The sequence below is a fragment of the Bombina bombina genome, chromosome 2 (genome assembly GCF_027579735.1).
Source record: "Bombina bombina isolate aBomBom1 chromosome 2, aBomBom1.pri, whole genome shotgun sequence".
Classification (NCBI taxonomy): Eukaryota; Metazoa; Chordata; class Amphibia; order Anura; family Bombinatoridae; genus Bombina; species Bombina bombina.
The window spans coordinates 165527491-165545836 of NC_069500.1; the positions used below are offsets into that span (position 1 = coordinate 165527491).

At 39.9% G+C, this 18346-nt stretch overlaps 1 protein-coding gene across 1 annotated transcript in view; it reads left to right on the plus strand.

Moving 5' to 3' along the window:
- Positions 1-18346, plus strand: part of CWC27 (CWC27 spliceosome associated cyclophilin) — a 484083-nt gene that overhangs the window by 23609 nt on the left and 442128 nt on the right. The window contains exons 4-6 of the mRNA XM_053701329.1: positions 10458-10601; positions 11779-11877; positions 18104-18207. Of these exons, the coding sequence (XP_053557304.1) occupies positions 10458-10601; positions 11779-11877; positions 18104-18207 (347 nt within the window). The remainder of the gene's footprint in view (positions 1-10457; positions 10602-11778; positions 11878-18103; positions 18208-18346) is intronic.

Sequence of the window (18346 nt, forward strand, 5' to 3'; positions counted from 1 at the left end):
GCTTCCTTCTCTTGTTATCCTTTGCTAAAAGGTTTATCTAGGCAAGCTCAGGAGCAGCAGAGAACCTAGGTTCTAGCTGTTGGTTGGTGGCTGCATATATATATATATTGATTGTCATTGGCTCGCTCATGTGTTAAGTTAGAAACCATTAGTGCGCGGCTGCTCCTTCAACAAATTATACAAAGAGAATGAAACAAATTAGATAATAGAAATAAATTAGAAAGTTGTTTAAAATTTGATTCTCTATCTGAATCATGAAATATTTTTTTGGGTTTCATGTCCCTTTAACAGACACAGAGACATGGGAAATCCTTGTTCTGTACTGAGTTTATGCAATAATACACACAATTCCCTCAGACATCACATATTAAAGAGACATGAAACATATAATTTTTCTTTCATGATTCAGATAGAGCGCACAATTTTAAACAACTTTCCAGTTTACTTCTGTTATAAATGTTGCCTCATTCTCTTGGTATTCTTTATTGAAGAAGAGTAAAAGCTGAACACATCTGTAAGCCAATGATAAGAGGTCTATATGTGCAGCCATCTATTAGCAGCTAACTCTGATCTCCTGAGCCTTCTTAGGTAGTGTTTTCATCAAAGGATGCCAACAGAACAAAGCATATTTGATGAAAGAAGTACATTGGAAAGTTGTTTATAAGTGTATGCTCTATCTGAATCGAGAGAGAACATTTTTGGGTTTCATGTCCCTTTAACCCCTTAACGACAAGGTACGTCCTACAAAAAACGGTTGTTAACGACCAAGGACATACCCTGCACGTCCTCAGGTAATCTGAGCGCTGGAAGCGATCAAGATCGCTTCCAGTTGCTCTAACAGTATTGCAGCTATGCCTCGATGTTGAGGAATCCTGCAATACTGTTCCCGGCTGCTGGGCCCTGGATTGATCACTCACCACGAGTGATCACTGCCGGTTTCGCTCCACGTGGAGCCCGGCAGTATAGCAGAGCATTGGAAGCAATTGGACAGACTTCCGATGCTCTGCTTGTGTGCTGAGTGCCTTGGTGGGTCGAGGCACTCACCCCCATCCCCACCCCCATGTGGCTTCAAAGATAGTGATGCCCAGTGCATCATGGAGCTTCTGGGGGTGTCCCTAGTAATTTTTTTGTGAGACCCAAAGGCTCTTGTCAGAGCCTTGTAGGTTTCCCAGGACAACTTGCATGCACCCGGCTACGAAGGGGGAGACCTCAGCTCTGCGCCAAGAGGAGATGTTGGCAGTTAAGTACAGAGACAAGAAGGATGTATACCTTCTTATCACCATCCACACAGAGAGGACTGTGGATACGTGGCAGAGCTGAGAGCACAATGAAGCCAGTGTGCATCAAGGCTTATAACCGGCATATGGGTGGGGTTGATCTGGCAGATCAGCTGCTGCAGCCCTACTTAATTATGTGGAAGACCAGGGCCTGGTACAAAAAGGTTGCAATTTACTTAATGCAGATTGCAACCCACAACGCATTTTTGTTGTTTAAAAAAGCAAACCCCGGCATGAAACTGACTTTTTTACTGTTTTAGCTCCAGATCATTTCAGGGTTTTTGTACCAAGATGCACCTGCTCCCTGGGCGGTGATGGGAGAGAACAGAGTTGGGGCTACCCATTTTATTTTTAAAATACCCCCCTACTGCGGCAAAGCAGAAATCTAAAAAAAAAAAATAGTCTGTACAAAGAGGGGGTAGAGAAAGGACACCCTATATTACTGTCCTTATTGCCCTGGACAGCCTGAACTCTGCATTGGGGACTGCTTCAAGCGGTATCATACAATGGTCCAATTTAAAAAAAAAAAAAATTGCCGTTCAGTTTTTTTTTCTTTTGGTTATGATCAGTGTTATTTTTTTGTTTGTTTCTGTTTTTTACTTTTACTGTGCCAGATTTTTACATTTAGAAGTTCTAAAATTAGTGCTGTATTTTACCAAAACCCCTTTCAAACCTATGCATGGGGGCATTGGTGTACTCAGGGGGCCTTGAAGAAAACAACCTGAAGTGTTTTTTTGCAATAACTTACAACAGGCTCTCCTAAATCAAAGTAAAAAAAGCAATGTGTGTGTAAAAATAAAAAAATACCACCATACACTTTTTCCATTTTTTTTGGCTAAAACAGTTGCATCAAAGGCATCAAAACACCCCATATACAATACTGTGGGGTCTCAGCTTCTGAAATATGCATGTTCATGGCAAGCAAATAAATTGTTGTATGTAAAAAGGCTTCCCAAAAGAAGATATGTTAAATTTGAACAAATCACATGTCAGAGGTTTGGTATTGCAAACCCCAAACAGCCTAACAAACCTATGCATAGGCGGTATTACTGTACTGAGGAGATCTTTCTGAACAAATATTGGGGTGTTCTTTGGCAGTAACACATAACAGGAACTGAGAATCCATGCCTAAAGTACAATGTGTATGAAAAATAACACATAAATGACTACCCAAAAGTTTGACAAAGACTGTTGGTTGAATTAGTGCATGGAAAGTGTTAAAATACCAGCATTTCAAATACTCTAGGGTGTCTACTCTTCAAAAATATGTGGGTAAACTACAATGGCCGGCTTCAGAATTTTCCCATTAGGACATGGGTGCATAATGACAGATGTCAAAATTCCAAGTTGGAAAACTGGAATGCGCCCCCAAAAAATAAGGCCTTTTAAGCCCACTGAGAACCCAACAAACCTATTCATGGGTGGTATCACTGTACTCAGAGATGTTATTGAACATATATTGAGGTGTTTTTTGTCAGTAACGCATAACAGGATCTGAGAATCCATGCCTAAAGTACAATATGTGTGAAAAATAACACAAAAAATGACTACCCAAAAGTTTAATAAAGACTTGAGGTTGAAAAAGTGCATGGAGAGTGTTAAAATACTAGCATTTCAAATACCCTAGGGTGTCTTCTTTTGAAAAATATATGGTTTGATGGGGGTAAATTACATTGGTCGGCTTCAGAAATGTCCCAAATAGGACATGGGTGCATGATGACAGATGTGAAAATTCCAAGTTGGGAAAACTGGAATGCGTCCCCTAAAAATAAGGCCTTTAACCCCCAGAGAACCCGACACCTATACATGGGTGGTATCACTGTACTCAGGAGATGTTGCAGAACACATATTGGGGTGTTATTTGGCAGTAACCCTTAACATTCTCAGTACATGTATTTTTGAATTGCTATTTTGTCAAAAAAAATCACCACCACTTTTTTCTTTTCAGACTTTGGCATAGATTGGTGTTAAAATGGTTGCATGAAAAGAGTCAAAATACCCCAAGTTTAGTACCTTAGGTTGTCTTCTTTTAAAAAAATATGTGAAGGGTTATTCAGGGATTCCTGAAAGATATCAGTGTTACAATGTAACTATTGTGAAGGGTTATTCACGGATTCCTGACAGATATCAGTGTTCTAATGTAACTATTGCTAATTTTGAAAAAAAAAAAAATGGTTTGGAAATAGCAAAGTGCTACTTATACTTATTGCCCTATAACTTGCAAAAAAGCAAAGAACATGTAAACATTGGGAATTTCTAAACTCAGAAGAAAATTTAGAAACTGTTTAGCATGGGTATTTTTTGGTGATTGTAGATGTGTAACAGATTTTGGGAGTCAAAGTTAGTAAAAGTGTGTGTGTTTTCTCCAACATAGGTGTGTCCGGTCCACGGCGTCATCCTTACTTGTGGGATATTCTCTTCCCCAACAGGAAATGGCAAAGAGCCCAGCAAAGCTGGTCACATGATCCCTCCTAGGCTCCGCCTACCCCAGTCATTCTCTTTGCCGTTGTACAGGCAACATCTCCACGGAGATGGCTTAGAGTTTTTTAGTGTTTAACTGTAGTTTTTATTATTCAATCAAGAGTTTGTTATTTTGAAATAGTGCTGGTATGTACTATTTACTCAGAAACAGAAAAGAGATGAAGATTTCTGTTTGTATGAGGAAAATGATTTTAGCAACCGTCACTAAAATCCATGGCTGTTCCACACAGGACTGTTGAGAGCAATTAACTTCAGTTGGGGGAACAGTGAGCAGTCTCTTGCTGCTTGAGGTATGACACATTCTAACAAGACGATGTAATGCTGGAAGCTGTCATTTTCCCTATGGGATCCGGTAAGCCATGTTTATTAAGATCGTAAATAAGGGCTTCACAAGGGCTTATTAAGACTGTAGACTTTTTCTGGGCTAAATCGATTCATTATTAACACATATTTAGCCTTGAGGAATCATTTATTCTGGGTATTTTGATATAATAATATCGGCAGGCACTGTTTTAGACACCTTATTCTTTAGGGGCTTTCCCAAATCATAGGCAGAGCCTCATTTTCACGCCGGTGTTGCGCACTTGTTTTTGAGAGGCATGACATGCAGTCGCATGTGAGAGGAGCTCTGATACTTAGAAAAGACTTTCTGAAGGCGTCATTTGGTATCGTATTCCCCTTTGGGCTTGGTTGGGTCTCAGCAAAGCAGATACCAGGGACTGTAAAGGGGTTAAAGTTAAAAACGGCTCCGGTTCCGTTATTTTAAGGGTTAAAGCTTCCAAATTTGGTGTGCAATACTTTTAAGGCTTTAAGACACTGTGGTGAAAATTTGGTGAATTTTCAACAATTCCTTCATGTTTTTTCGCAATTGCAGTAATAAAGTGTGTTCAGTTTAAAATTTAAAGTGACAGTAACGGTTTTATTTTAAAACGTTTTTTGTACTTTGTTATCAAGTTTATGCCTGTTTAACATGTCTGAATTACCAGATAGACTGTGTTCTGAATGTGGGGAAGCCAGAATTCCCATTCATTTAAATAAATGTGATTTATGTGACAATGACAATGATGCCCAAGATGATTCCTCAAGTGAGGGGAGTAAGCATGGTACTGCATCATTCCCTCCTTCGTCTACACGAGTCTTGCCCACTCAGGAGGCCCCTAGTACATCTAGCGCGCCAATACTCCTTACTATGCAACAATTAACGGCTGTAATGGATAATTCTGTCAAAAACATTTTAGCCAAAATGAACACTTATCAGCGTAAGCGCGACTGCTCTGTTTTAGATACTGAAGAGCATGACGACGCTGATAATAATGGTTCTGAAGGGCCCCTAACCCAGTCTGATGGGGCCAGGGAGGTTTTGTCTGAGGGAGAAATTACTGATTCAGGGAACATTTCTCAACAAGCTGAACCTGATGTGATTACGTTTAAATTTAAGTTGGAACATCTCCGCATTCTGCTTAAGGAGGTATTATCCACTCTGGATGATTGTGACAAGTTGGTCATCCCAGAGAAACTATGTAAAATGGACAAGTTCCTAGAGGTCCCGGGGCTCCCAGAAGCTTTTCCTATACCCAAGCGGGTGGCGGACATTGTTAATAAAGAATGGGAAAGGCCCGGTATTCCTTTCGTCCCTCCCCCCATATTTAAAAAATTGTTTCCTATGGTCGACCCCAGAAAGGACTTATGGCAGACAGTCCCCAAGGTCGAGGGAGCGGTTTCCACTTTAAACAAACGCACCACTATACCCATAGAGGATAGTTGTGCTTTCAAAGATCCTATGGATAAAAAATTAGAAGGTTTACTTAAAAAGATGTTTGTTCAGCAGGGTTACCTTCTACAACCAATTTCATGCATTGTCCCTGTAGCTACAGCCGCATGTTTCTGGTTCGATGAGCTGATAAAGGCGGTCGATAGTGATTCTCCTCCTTATGAGGAGATTATGGACAGAATCAATGCTCTCAAATTGGCTAATTCTTTCACCCTAGACGCCACTTTGCAATTGGCTAGGTTAGCGGCTAAGAATTCTGGGTTTGCTATTGTGGCGCGCAGAGCGCTTTGGTTGAAATCTTGGTCAGCTGATGCGTCTTCCAAGAACAAGCTACTTAACATTCCTTTCAAGGGGAAAACGCTGTTTGGCCCTGACTTGAAAGAGATTATCTCTGATATCACTGGGGGTAAGGGCCACGCCCTTCCTCAGGATCGGCCTTTCAAGGCAAAAAATAAACCTAATTTTCGTCCCTTTCGTAGAAATGGACCAGCCCAAAGTGCTACGTCCTCTAAGCAAGAGGGTAATACTTCTCAAGCCAAGCCAGCTTGGAGACCAATGCAAGGCTGGAACAAGGGAAAGCAGGCCAAGAAACCTGCCACTGCTACCAAGACAGCATGAAATGTTGGCCCCCGATCCGGGACCGGATCTGGTGGGGGGCAGACTCTCTCTCTTCGCTCAGGCTTGGGCAAGAGATGTTCTGGATCCTTGGGCGCTAGAAATAGTCTCCCAAGGTTATCTTCTGGAATTCAAGGGGCTTCCCCCAAGGGGGAGGTTCCACAGGTCTCAGTTGTCTTCAGACCACGTAAAAAGACAGGCATTCTTACATTGTGTAGAAGACCTGTTAAAAATGGGAGTGATTCATCCTGTTCCATTAAGAGAACAAGGGATGGGGTTCTACTCCAATCTGTTCATAGTTCCCAAAAAAGAGGGAACGTTCAGACCAATCTTAGATCTCAAGATCTTAAACAAGTTTCTCAAGGTTCCATCGTTCAAGATGGAAACCATTCGAACTATTCTTCCTTCCATCCAGGAAGGTCAATTCATGACCACAGTGGATTTAAAGGATGCGTATCTACATATTCCTATCCACAAGGAACATCATCGGTTCCTAAGGTTCGCATTCCTGGACAAGCATTACCAGTTTGTGGCGCTTCCTTTCGGATTAGCCACTGCTCCAAGGATTTTCACAAAGGTACTAGGGTCCCTTCTAGCTGTGCTAAGACCAAGGGGCATTGCTGTAGTACCTTACTTGGACGACATTCTGATTCAAGCGTCGTCCCTTCCTCAAGCAAAGGCTCACACGGACATTGTCCTGGCCTTTCTCAGATCTCACGGATGGAAAGTGAACGTGGAAAAGAGTTCTCTATCTCCGTCAACAAGGGTTCCCTTCTTGGGAACAATAATAGACTCCTTAGAAATGAGGATTTTTCTGACAGAGGCCAGAAAAACAAAACTTCTAGACTCTTGTCGGATACTTCATTCCGTTCCTCTTCCTTCCATAGCGCAGTGCATGGAAGTGATCGGTTTGATGGTAGCGGCAATGGACATAGTTCCTTTTGCGCGCATTCATCTAAGACCATTACAACTGTGCATGCTCAGTCAGTGGAATGGGGACTATACAGACTTGTCTCCGAAGATACAAGTAAATCAGAGGACCAGAGACTCACTCCGTTGGTGGCTGTCCCTGGACAACCTGTCACAAGGGATGACATTCCGCAGACCGGAGTGGGTCATCGTCACGACCGACGCCAGTCTGATGGGCTGGGGCGCGGTCTGGGGATCCCTGAAAGCTCAGGGTCTTTGGTCTCGGGAAGAATCTCTTCTACCGATAAATATTCTGGAACTGAGAGCGATATTCAATGCTCTCAAGGCTTGGCCTCAGCTAGCGAGGGCCAAGTTCATACGGTTTCAATCAGACAACATGACAACTGTTGCGTACATCAACCATCAGGGGGGAACAAGGAGTTCCCTAGCGATGGAAGAAGTGACCAAAATCATTCTATGGGCGGAGTCTCACTCCTGCCACCTGTCTGCTATCCACATCCCAGGAGTGGAAAATTGGGAAGCGGATTTTCTGAGTCGTCAGACATTGCATCCGGGGGAGTGGGAACTCCATCCGGAAATCTTTGCCCAAGTCACTCAGCTGTGGGGCATTCCAGACATGGATCTGATGGCCTCTCGTCAGAACTTCAAAGTTCCTTGCTACGGGTCCAGATCCAGGGATCCCAAGGCGGCTCTAGTGGATGCACTAGTAGCACCTTGGACCTTCAAACTAGCTTATGTGTTCCCGCCGTTTCCTCTCATCCCCAGGCTGGTAGCCAGGATCAATCAGGAGAGGGCGTCGGTGATCTTGATAGCTCCTGCGTGGCCACGCAGGACTTGGTATGCAGATCTGGTGAATATGTCATCGGCTCCACCTTGGAAGCTACCTTTGAGACGAGACCTTCTTGTTCAGGGTCCGTTCGAACATCCGAATCTGGTTTCACTCCAGCTGACTGCTTGGAGATTGAACGCTTGATCTTATCGAAGCGAGGGTTCTCAGATTCTGTTATCGATACTCTTGTTCAGGCCAGAAAGCCTGTAACTAGAAAGATTTACCACAAAATTTGGAAAAAATATATCTGTTGGTGTGAATCTAAAGGATTCCCTTGGGACAAGGTTAAGATTCCTAAGATTCTATCCTTCCTTCAAGAAGGATTGGAAAAAGGATTATCTGCTAGTTCCCTGAAGGGACAGATTTCTGCCTTGTCTGTGTTACTTCACAAAAAGCTGGCAGCTGTGCCAGATGTTCAAGCCTTTGTTCAGGCTCTGGTTAGAATTAAGCCTGTTTACAAACCTTTGACTCCTCCTTGGAGTCTCAACTTAGTTCTTTCAGTTCTTCAGGGGGTTCCGTTTGAACCCTTACATTCCGTTGATATTAAGTTATTATCTTGGAAAGTTTTGTTTTTAGTTGCAATTTCTTCTGCTAGAAGAGTTTCAGAATTATCTGCTCTGCAGTGTTCTCCTCCTTATCTGGTGTTCCATGCAGATAAGGTGGTTTTACGTACTAAACCTGGTTTTCTTCCAAAAGTTGTTTCTAACAAAAACATTAACCAGGAGATTATCGTACCTTCTCTGTGTCCGAAACCAGTTTCAAAGAAGGAACGTTTGTTGCACAATTTGGATGTTGTTCGCGCTCTAAAATTCTATTTAGATGCTACAAAGGATTTTAGACAAACATCTTCCTTGTTTGTTGTTTATTCCGGTAAAAGGAGAGGTCAAAAAGCAACTTCTACCTCTCTCTCTTTTTGGATTAAAAGCATCATCAGATTGGCTTACGAGACTGCCGGACGGCAGCCTCCCGAAAGAATCACGGCTCATTCCACTAGGGCTGTGTCTTCCACATGGGCCTTCAAGAACGAGGCTTCTGTTGATCAGATATGTAGGGCAGCGACTTGGTCTTCACTGCACACTTTTACCAAATTTTACAAGTTTGATACTTTTGCTTCTTCTGAGGCTATTTTTGGGAGAAAGGTTTTGCAAGCCGTGGTGCCTTCCATTTAGGTGACCTGATTTGCTCCCTCCCTTCATCCGTGTCCTAAAGCTTTGGTATTGGTTCCCACAAGTAAGGATGACGCCGTGGACCGGACACACCTATGTTGGAGAAAACAGAATTTATGTTTACCTGATAAATTACTTTCTCCAACGGTGTGTCCGGTCCACGGCCCGCCCTGGTTTTTTTAATCAGGTCTGATAATTTATTTTCTTTAACTACAGTCACCACGGTACCATATGGTTTCTCCTATGCAAATATTCCTCCTTAACGTCGGTCGAATGACTGGGGTAGGCGGAGCCTAGGAGGGATCATGTGACCAGCTTTGCTGGGCTCTTTGCCATTTCCTGTTGGGGAAGAGAATATCCCACAAGTAAGGATGACGCCGTGGACCGGACACACCGTTGGAGAAAGTAATTTATCAGGTAAACATAAATTCTGTTTTTTTCCATTTTTTCAGCATATTTTATTATTATTATTTTTAAAGTAAATTATAAGATATGATGAAAATAATGGTATCTTTAGAATGTCCATTTAATGGCAAGAAAAACGGTATATAATGTGTGTAGGTACAGTAAATGAGTAAGTGGAAAATTACAGCTAAACATAAACACTGCAGAAATGTAAAAAAAGAAAATTGAAAAATGGTCTGGTCACTAAAGGATTAAGGCAGGGATGGGGAACCTTGACCCTCCAGATGTTTAAGAACTACATTTCCCATGATGCTCAACTTGACCAGAGTGTCTAAGCATCATGGGTAATGTAGTTCCGAAACATCAGGAGTGCCAAGGTTCCCCATCTATGCTTTAAGGGAACAAAATAAAGGGAACAAAATAAAAATTACGGGGTCATCTTTAGCACTTGATTCGCACAGCAAAATAAATAGACATTTTATTGCTAATAATTTTAATTATAATTATGTGGGAGACTCAAGTCGTGTGCCCTTCAAATATAATATGAAAAATACTGTTAAGTTTAACTGAAAATATTGTTTTCTGTTATTATATTTTTCATTTAAAATGTCTGTATAATATGTGAGTGTTTGTCTGTTTATCCTCATAAAATAATTTAAAAGTGCTGTTCTTCTTAGCAATAAAATGTTTGAACAAACAGCATGTCTCAGAGATATTGCTATTAGAAAATAAATAAATGTTCTTTACATTCAAACAGTGCCAAACCAAGCTTAGCATCTGTTTGAAAAATTATGTATTTTATCTGAAATCTCTGTCATTTCAACATTAAATTTGCTGCAGCATTTCTGGCCTTGAAACTATTTGACTCAACAGGATTTACGGTGTGTGTTTCCCATTATATTACCTCTTGAATCTATATTGATTTAGGTGTTTTATTGTAGTATTATTATTATTATTTTTTTTATTTTTTGTTTCATTACCAGGATGAATTCCATTCGCGACTCAGATTTAACCGACGAGGGCTTGTTGCCATGGCGAATGCTGGTCCTCATGATAATGGAAGCCAATTTTTCTTTACACTTGGTCGTGCCGATGAGCTTAATAGCAAGCATACCATCTTTGGAAAGGTTAGATAATACCATTTCAAGTTGAATTATTGTAAAATGAGCAGTTCTACCCAGATGCCAGCTGAGCATTTTTATTTCACTTAAATGCTTTGAAGTATGTATGTTTCTATTCTATTTAATAATGCTTCAAATGACTTACTTTAAAAAAAATAATTAAGCCATAAAGGGCAAGATTACAAGTGGAGTGCAAAATATCGTTTTATGTAAAGCGATATTTGCGCTCCACTTTGTATTACGAGCGGGCGCAAATGTGAGCTGATATTTCGATTTAGGTACAATGTGAACGCAAACTTGCAGTTCGCATTGCACGGAAGCATTGTGCTCATGAAAGCGTGCTTCCATAGGATCCAATGGGAGCCTCGTTTTCATACCGTCATTCACGGCATGAGAACTAGCGCAGTGAAGGGGGTAAGTGGTGCAGCGATGGGCAGCAAATGTAAATATATATGTATATGATTATATATATATATATATATATATATATATATATACAGTATATTTATGTGTTAATATGTGTATATACACATATTAACACATAAATATATATGTACAGGTATATAAATGTATACATATATATTTATAGGGAACATACAGTTCCCACAGGCCACAATGTAAAGGCACTTTACATCCCACAGCCGACAACTTTAGTCCCCAAAAACTGATTAATGCTACAGTTAAAAAAAATAAAAAAAGATGGAAACTAACACTAAATTTTGGTGGCAATTGGTGGAACATTTAGACAATTAACCAAAGGTTAATTTTCAGAGTGCTAATTACTACCGCAAGCTTGCAGGAGCAATAACCAGCCATTTGTAATGGCCGGTTATTTATTGGCCGTCCACAAACAGGTATATTTGCCTGTTTGTGGGCACCCAATAAATTGGTGCTCCACTTGTAATCTAGCCCAAAAATAAGTACAACGTTTTCATAGATGCTCAGCTTGTGGCATGCTTAATTTCTTCAGGGAGTCACATTTACATGTAATTAAGCTTAGATACTTCAGCGAGTCACATAACCATGTTTTTCATTGTTATCCCCAATTTGTAGTGAATCTAGACCTGGTGTTCTCAATGCTCTTCTGTAAGGATTGCATACCACCTGGGAGTACTAGAGTTTCTTTACAGGAATAGAATTTATTTGTTGCTTTTTAGTGATCTAAATTAATTTTCTATTTTAGATTACTGGAGATACGATATATAATCTACTGAGATTGGCAGAAGTTGATATCGGGAGAGATGAGAGACCTGTGAACCCACATAAGATTAAAACCAGTGAGGTACATTTATTGTCCCATAAAACAATATTTCTTTCATGTAAGTAGCAAGAGTCCATGAGCTAGTGACGTATGGGATATACATTCCTACCAGGAGGGGCAAAGTTTCCCAAACCTTAAAATGCCTATAAATACACCCCTCACCACACCCACAATTCAGTTTTACAAACTTTGCCTCCGATGGAGGTGGTGAAGTAAGTTTGTGCTAGATTCTACGTTGATATGCGCTCCGCAGCAAGTTGGAGCCCGGTTTTCCTCTCAGCGTGCAGTGAATGTCAGAGGGATGTGAAGAGAGTATTGCCTATTTGAATGCAGTGATCTCCTTCTACGGGGTCTATTTCATAGGTTCTCTGTTATCGGTCGTAGAGATTCATCTCTTACCTCCCTTTTCAGATCGACGATATACTCTTATATATACCATTACCTCTGCTGATTCTCGTTTCAGTACTGGTTTGGCTTTCTACAAACATGTAGATGAGTGTCCTGGGGTAAGTAAATCTTATTTTCTGTGACACTCTAAGCTATGGTTGGGCACTTTGTTTATAAAGTTCTAAATATATGTATTCAAACATTTATTTGCCTTGACTCAGAATGTTCAACTTTCCTTATTTTTCAGACAGTCAGTTTCATATTTGGGATAATGCATTTGAATTAATCATTTTTTTCTTACCTTCAAAAATTTGACTCTTTTTTTCCCTGTGGGCTGTTAGGCTCGCGGGGCTGAAAATGCTTCATTTTATTGCGTCATTCTTGGCGCGGACTTTTTTGGCGCAAAAATTCTTTTCCGTTTCCGGCGTCATACGTGTCGCCGGAAGTTGCGTCATTTTTTGACGTTATTTTGCGCCAAAGATGTCGGCGTTCCGGATGTGGCGTCATTTTGGCGCCAAAAGCATTTAGGCGCCAAATAATGTGGGCGTCTGATTTGGCGCTAAAAAATATGGGCGTCGCTTTTGTCTCCACATTATTTAAGTCTCATTTTTTATTGCTTCTGGTTGCTAGAAGCTTATTCTTTGGCATTCTTTCCCATTCCTGAAACTGTCATTTAAGGAATTTGATCAATTTTGCTTTATATGTTGTTTTTTCTCTTACATATTGCAAGATGTCTCACGTTGCATCTGAGTCAGAAGATACTACAGGAAAATCGCTGTCTAGTGCTGGACCTACCAAAGCTAAGTGTATCTGCTGTAAACTTTTGGTAGCTATTCCTCCGGCTGTTGTTTGTATTGATTGTCATGACAAACTTGTTAATGCAGATAATATTTCCTTTAGTAAAGTACCATTGCCTGTTGCAGTTCCCTCAACATCTAAGGTGCAGAATGTTCCTGATAACATAAGAGATTTTGTTTCTGAATCCATAAAGAAGGCTATGTCTGTTATTTCTTCTTCTAGTAAACGTAAAAAATCTTTTAAAACTTCTCTCCCTACAGATGAATTTTTAAATGAACATCATCATTCTGATTCTGATGACTCTTCTGGTTCAGAGGATTCTGTCTCAGAGGTTGATGCTGATAAATCTTCATATTTATTTAAAATGGAATTTATTCGTTCTTTACTTAAAGAAGTACTAATTGCTTTAGAAATAGAGGATTCTGGTCCTCTTGATACTAATTCTAAACGTTTGGATAAGGTATTTAAATCTCCTGTGGTTATTCCAGAAGTTTTTCCTGTTCCTAATGCTATTTCTGCAGTAATTTCCAATGAATGGGATAAATTGGGTAATTCATTTACTCCTTCTAAACGTTTTAAGCAATTATATCCTGTGCCGTCTGACAGATTAGAATTTTGGGACAAAATCCCTAAAGTTGATGGGGCTATTTCTACCCTTGCTAAACGTACTACTATTCCTACGTCAGATGGTACTTCGTTTAAGGATCCTTTAGATAGAAAAATTGAATCCTTTCTAAGAAAAGCTTATCTGTGTTCAGGTAATCTTCTTAGACCTGCTATATCTTTGGCTGATGTTGCTGCAGCTTCAACTTTTTGGTTGGAAACTTTAGCGCAACAAGTAACACATCATGATTCTCATGATATTATTATTCTTCTTCAGCATGCTAATAATTTTATCTGTGATGCCATTTTTTGATATTATTAGAGTTGATGTCAGGTTTATGTCTCTAGCTATTTTAGCTAGAAGAGCTTTATGGCTTAAGACTTGGAATGCTGATATGGCTTCTAAATCTACTCTACTTTCTATTTCTTTCCAGGGTAACAAATTATTTGGTTCTCAGTTGGATTCTATTATTTCAACTGTTACTGGTGGGAAAGGAACTTTTTTACCACAGGATAAAAAATCTAAAGGTAAAAACAGGGCTAATAATCGTTTTCGTTCCTTTCGTTTCAACAAAGAACAAAAGCCTAATCCTTCATCCTCAGGAGCAGTTTCAGTTTGGAAACCATCTCCAGTCTGGAATAAATCCAAGCCAGCTAGAAAGGCAAAGCCTGCTTCTAAGTCCACATGAAGGTGCGGCCCTCATTCCAGCTCAGCTGGTAGGGGACAGGTTACGTTTTTTCAAAGAAATTTGGATCAATTCTGTTCACAATCTTTGGATTCAGAACATTGTTTCAGAAGGGTACAGAATTGGTTTCAGGATGAGACCTCCTGCAAAGAGATTTTTTCTTTCCCGTGTCCCAGTAAATCCAGTAAAAGCTCAAGCATTTCTGAATTGTGTTTCAGATCTAGAGTTGACTGGAGTAATTATGCCAGTTCCAGTTCCGGAACAGGGGATGGGGTTTTATTCAAATCTCTTCATTGTACCAAAGAAGGAGAATTCCTTCAGACCAGTTCTGGATCTAAAAATATTGAATCGTTATGTAAGGATACCAACGTTCAAGATGGTAACTTTAAGGACTATCTTGCCTTTTGTTCAGCAAGGGAATTATATGTCCACAATAGATTTACAGGATGCATATCTGCATATTCCGATTCATCCAGATCATTATCAGTTCCTGAGATTCTCTTTTCTGGACAAGCATTACCAGTTTGTGGCTCTGCCGTTTGGCCTAGCTACAGCTCCAAGAATTTTTACAAAGGTTCTCGGTGCCCTTCTATCTGTAATCAGAGAACAGGGTATTGTGGTATTTCCTTATTTGGACGATATCTTGGTACTTGCTCAGTCTTTACATTTAGCAGAATCTCATACGAATCGACTTGTGTTGTTTCTTCAAGATCATGGTTGGAGAATCAATTTACCAAAAAGTTCATTGATTCCTCAGACAAGGCTAACCTTTCTGGGTTTCCAGATGGATTCAGAGTCCATGACTCTGTCTTTAACAGACAAGAGACGTCTAAAATTGATTGCAGCTTGTCGAAACCTTCAGTCACAATCATTCCCTTCGGTAGCCTTATGCATAGAAATTCTAGGTCTTATGACTGCTGCATCGGACGCGATCCCCTTTGCTCGTTTTCACATGCGACCTCTTCAGCTCTGTATGCTGAATCAATGGTGCAAGGATTACACAAAGATATCTCAATTAATATCTTTAAAACCAATTGTTCGACACTCTCTAACATGGTGGATAAATCACCATCGTTTAATTCAGGGGGCTTCTTTTGTGCTTCCGACCTGGACTGTAATTTCAACAGATGCAAGTCTCACAGGTTGGGGAGCTGTGTGGGGATCTCTGACGGCACAAGGAGTTTGGGAATCTCAGGAGGTGAGATTACCGATCAATATTTTGGAACTCCGTGCAATTTTCAGAGCTCTTCAGTTTTGGCCTCTTCTGAAGAGAGAATCGTTCATTTGTTTTCAGACAGACAATGTCACAACTGTGGCATACATCAATCATCAAGGAGGGACTCACAGTCCTCTGGCTATGAAGGAAGTATCTCGAATTTTGGTTTGGGCGGAATCCAGCTCCTGTCTACTCTCTGCGGTTCATATCCCAGGTATAGACAATTGGGAAGCTGATTATCTCAGTCGCCAAACGTTACATCCGGGCGAATGGTCTCTTCACCCAGAGGTATTTCTTCAGATTGTTCAAATGTGGGAACTTCCAGAAATAGATCTGATGGCGTCCCATCTAAACAAGAAACTTCCCAGGTATCTGTCCAGATCCCGGGATCCTCAGGTGGAGGCAGTGGATGCATTATCACTTCCTTGGAAGTATCATCCTGCCTATATCTTTCCGCCTCTAGTTCTTCTTCCAAGAGTAATCTCCAAGATTCTGAAGGAATGCTCGTTTGTTCTGCTGGTAGCTCCGGCATGGCCTCACAGGTTTTGGTATGCGGATCTTGTCCGGATGGCCTCTTGCCAACCGTGGACTCTTCCGTTAAGACCAGACCTTCTGTCACAAGGTCCTTTTTTCCATCAGGATCTGAAATCCTTAAATTTAAAGGTATGGAGATTGAACGCTTGATTCTTGGTCAAAGAGGTTTCTCTGACTCTGTGATTAATACTATGTTACAGGCTCGTAAATCTGTATCTAGAGAGATATATTATAGAGTCTGGAAGACTTACATTTCTTGGTGTCTTTCTCATCATTTTTCCTGGCATTCTTTTAGAATTCCGAGAATTTTACAGTTTCTTCAGGATGGTTTAGATAAAGGTTTGTCTGCTAGTTCCTTGAAAGGACAAATCTCTGCTCTTTCTGTTCTTTTTCACAGAAAGATTGCTATTCTTCCTGATATTCATTGTTTTGTACAAGCTTTGGTTCGTATAAAACCTGTCATTAAGTCAATTTCTCCTCCTTGGAGTTTGAATTTGGTTCTGGGAGCTCTTCAAGCTCCTCCGTTTGAACCTATGCATTCATTGGACATTAAATTACTTTCTTGGAAAGTTTTGTTCCTTTTGGCCATCTCTTCTGCCAGAAGAGTTTCTGAATTATCTGCTCTTTCTTGTGAGTCTCCTTTTCTGATTTTTCATCAGGATAAGGCAGTGTTGCAAACTTCTTTTCAATTTTTACCTAAAGTTGTGAATTCCAACAACATTAGTAGAGAAATTGTGGTTCCTTCATTATGTCCTAATCCTAAGAATTCTAAGGAGAAATCGTTGCATTCTTTGGATGTTGTTAGAGCTTTGAAATATTATGTTGAAGCTACTAAATCTTTCCGAAAGACTTCTAGTCTATTTGTTATCTTTTCCGGTTCTAGAAAAGGCCAGAAAGCTTCTGCTATTTCTTTGGCATCTTGGTTGAAATCTTTAATTCATCTTGCCTATGTTGAGTCGGGTAAAACTCCGCCTCAGAGAATTACAGCTCATTTTACTAGGTCAGTTTCTACTTCCTGGGCGTTTAGGAATGAAGCTTCGGTTGATCAGATTTGCAAAGCAGCAACTTGGTCCTCTTTGCATACTTTTACTAAATTCTACCATTTTGATGTATTTTCTTCTTCTGAAGCAGTTTTTGGTAGAAAAGTACTTCAGGCAGCGTTTTCAGTTTGAATCTTCTGCTTATGTTTTTCATTAAACTTTATTTTGGGTGTGGATTATTTTCAGCAGGAATTGGGTGTCTTTATTTTATCCCTCCCTCTCTAGTGACTCTTGTGTGGAAAGATCCACATCTTGGGTAGTCATTATCCCATACGTCACTAGCTCATGGACTCTTGCTAATTACATGAAAGAAAACATAATTTATGTAAGAACTTACCTGATAAATTCATTTCTTTCATATTAGCAAGAGTCCATGAGGCCCGCCCTTTTTTATGGTGGTTTTGATTTTTTTGTATAAAGCACAATTATTCCAATTCCTTATTTTATATGCTTTCGCACTTTTTTCTTATCACCCCACTTCTTGGCTATTCGTTAAACTGAATTGTGGGTGTGGTGAGGGGTGTATTTATAGGCATTTTAAGGTTTGGGAAACTTTGCCCCTCCTGGTAGGAATGTATATCCCATACGTCACTAGCTCATGGACTCTTGCTAATATGAAAGAAATGAATTTATCAGGTAAGTTCTTACATAAATTATGTTTTATTTTAATTCCTAAAAATGAGTGGATTGTTATCCTATATATAAGGGAATGCAGATGGGCTGGTTTCTTAAATTACAAAGCTGACTTAACGGTCTTCTTGTTCTGGTAGTAAATCTTGCACTGCAGTCAGCTATTTTTTAAGCGAATTCAGTTTTATTTGTTAAAATTCTTTAAGATAATTGAATTATTCAACAGTGGAGATATGAAGTTTATATTACCCTTATCCTTGGTTACCTTTTGTTAAAAGAAGGTTACAATTTTCACAGTGGTTTCTAGCTGTTGTAATGAATTGCAGTATAATAATATTTTTTTTCTTCTGCAGGTATTGTTTAATCCTTTTGATGACATAATTCCTAGAGTTATTAAAAAGTCAAAAAAGGAAAAACAAGAGGAGGAAACTAAAAAAACAAAGGTTAAAGGCACAAAGTTAGTACACACGTTTTTCTTATTTTCTATTGTATTCACTTATTTTTGAAGTATTATCATATTTGCTTTGTTGTTAAGTATACGCTTACTAAAATCACAGAGCTCAAGTCATGTTCTTGTATAGTAAATTCAATTGAAA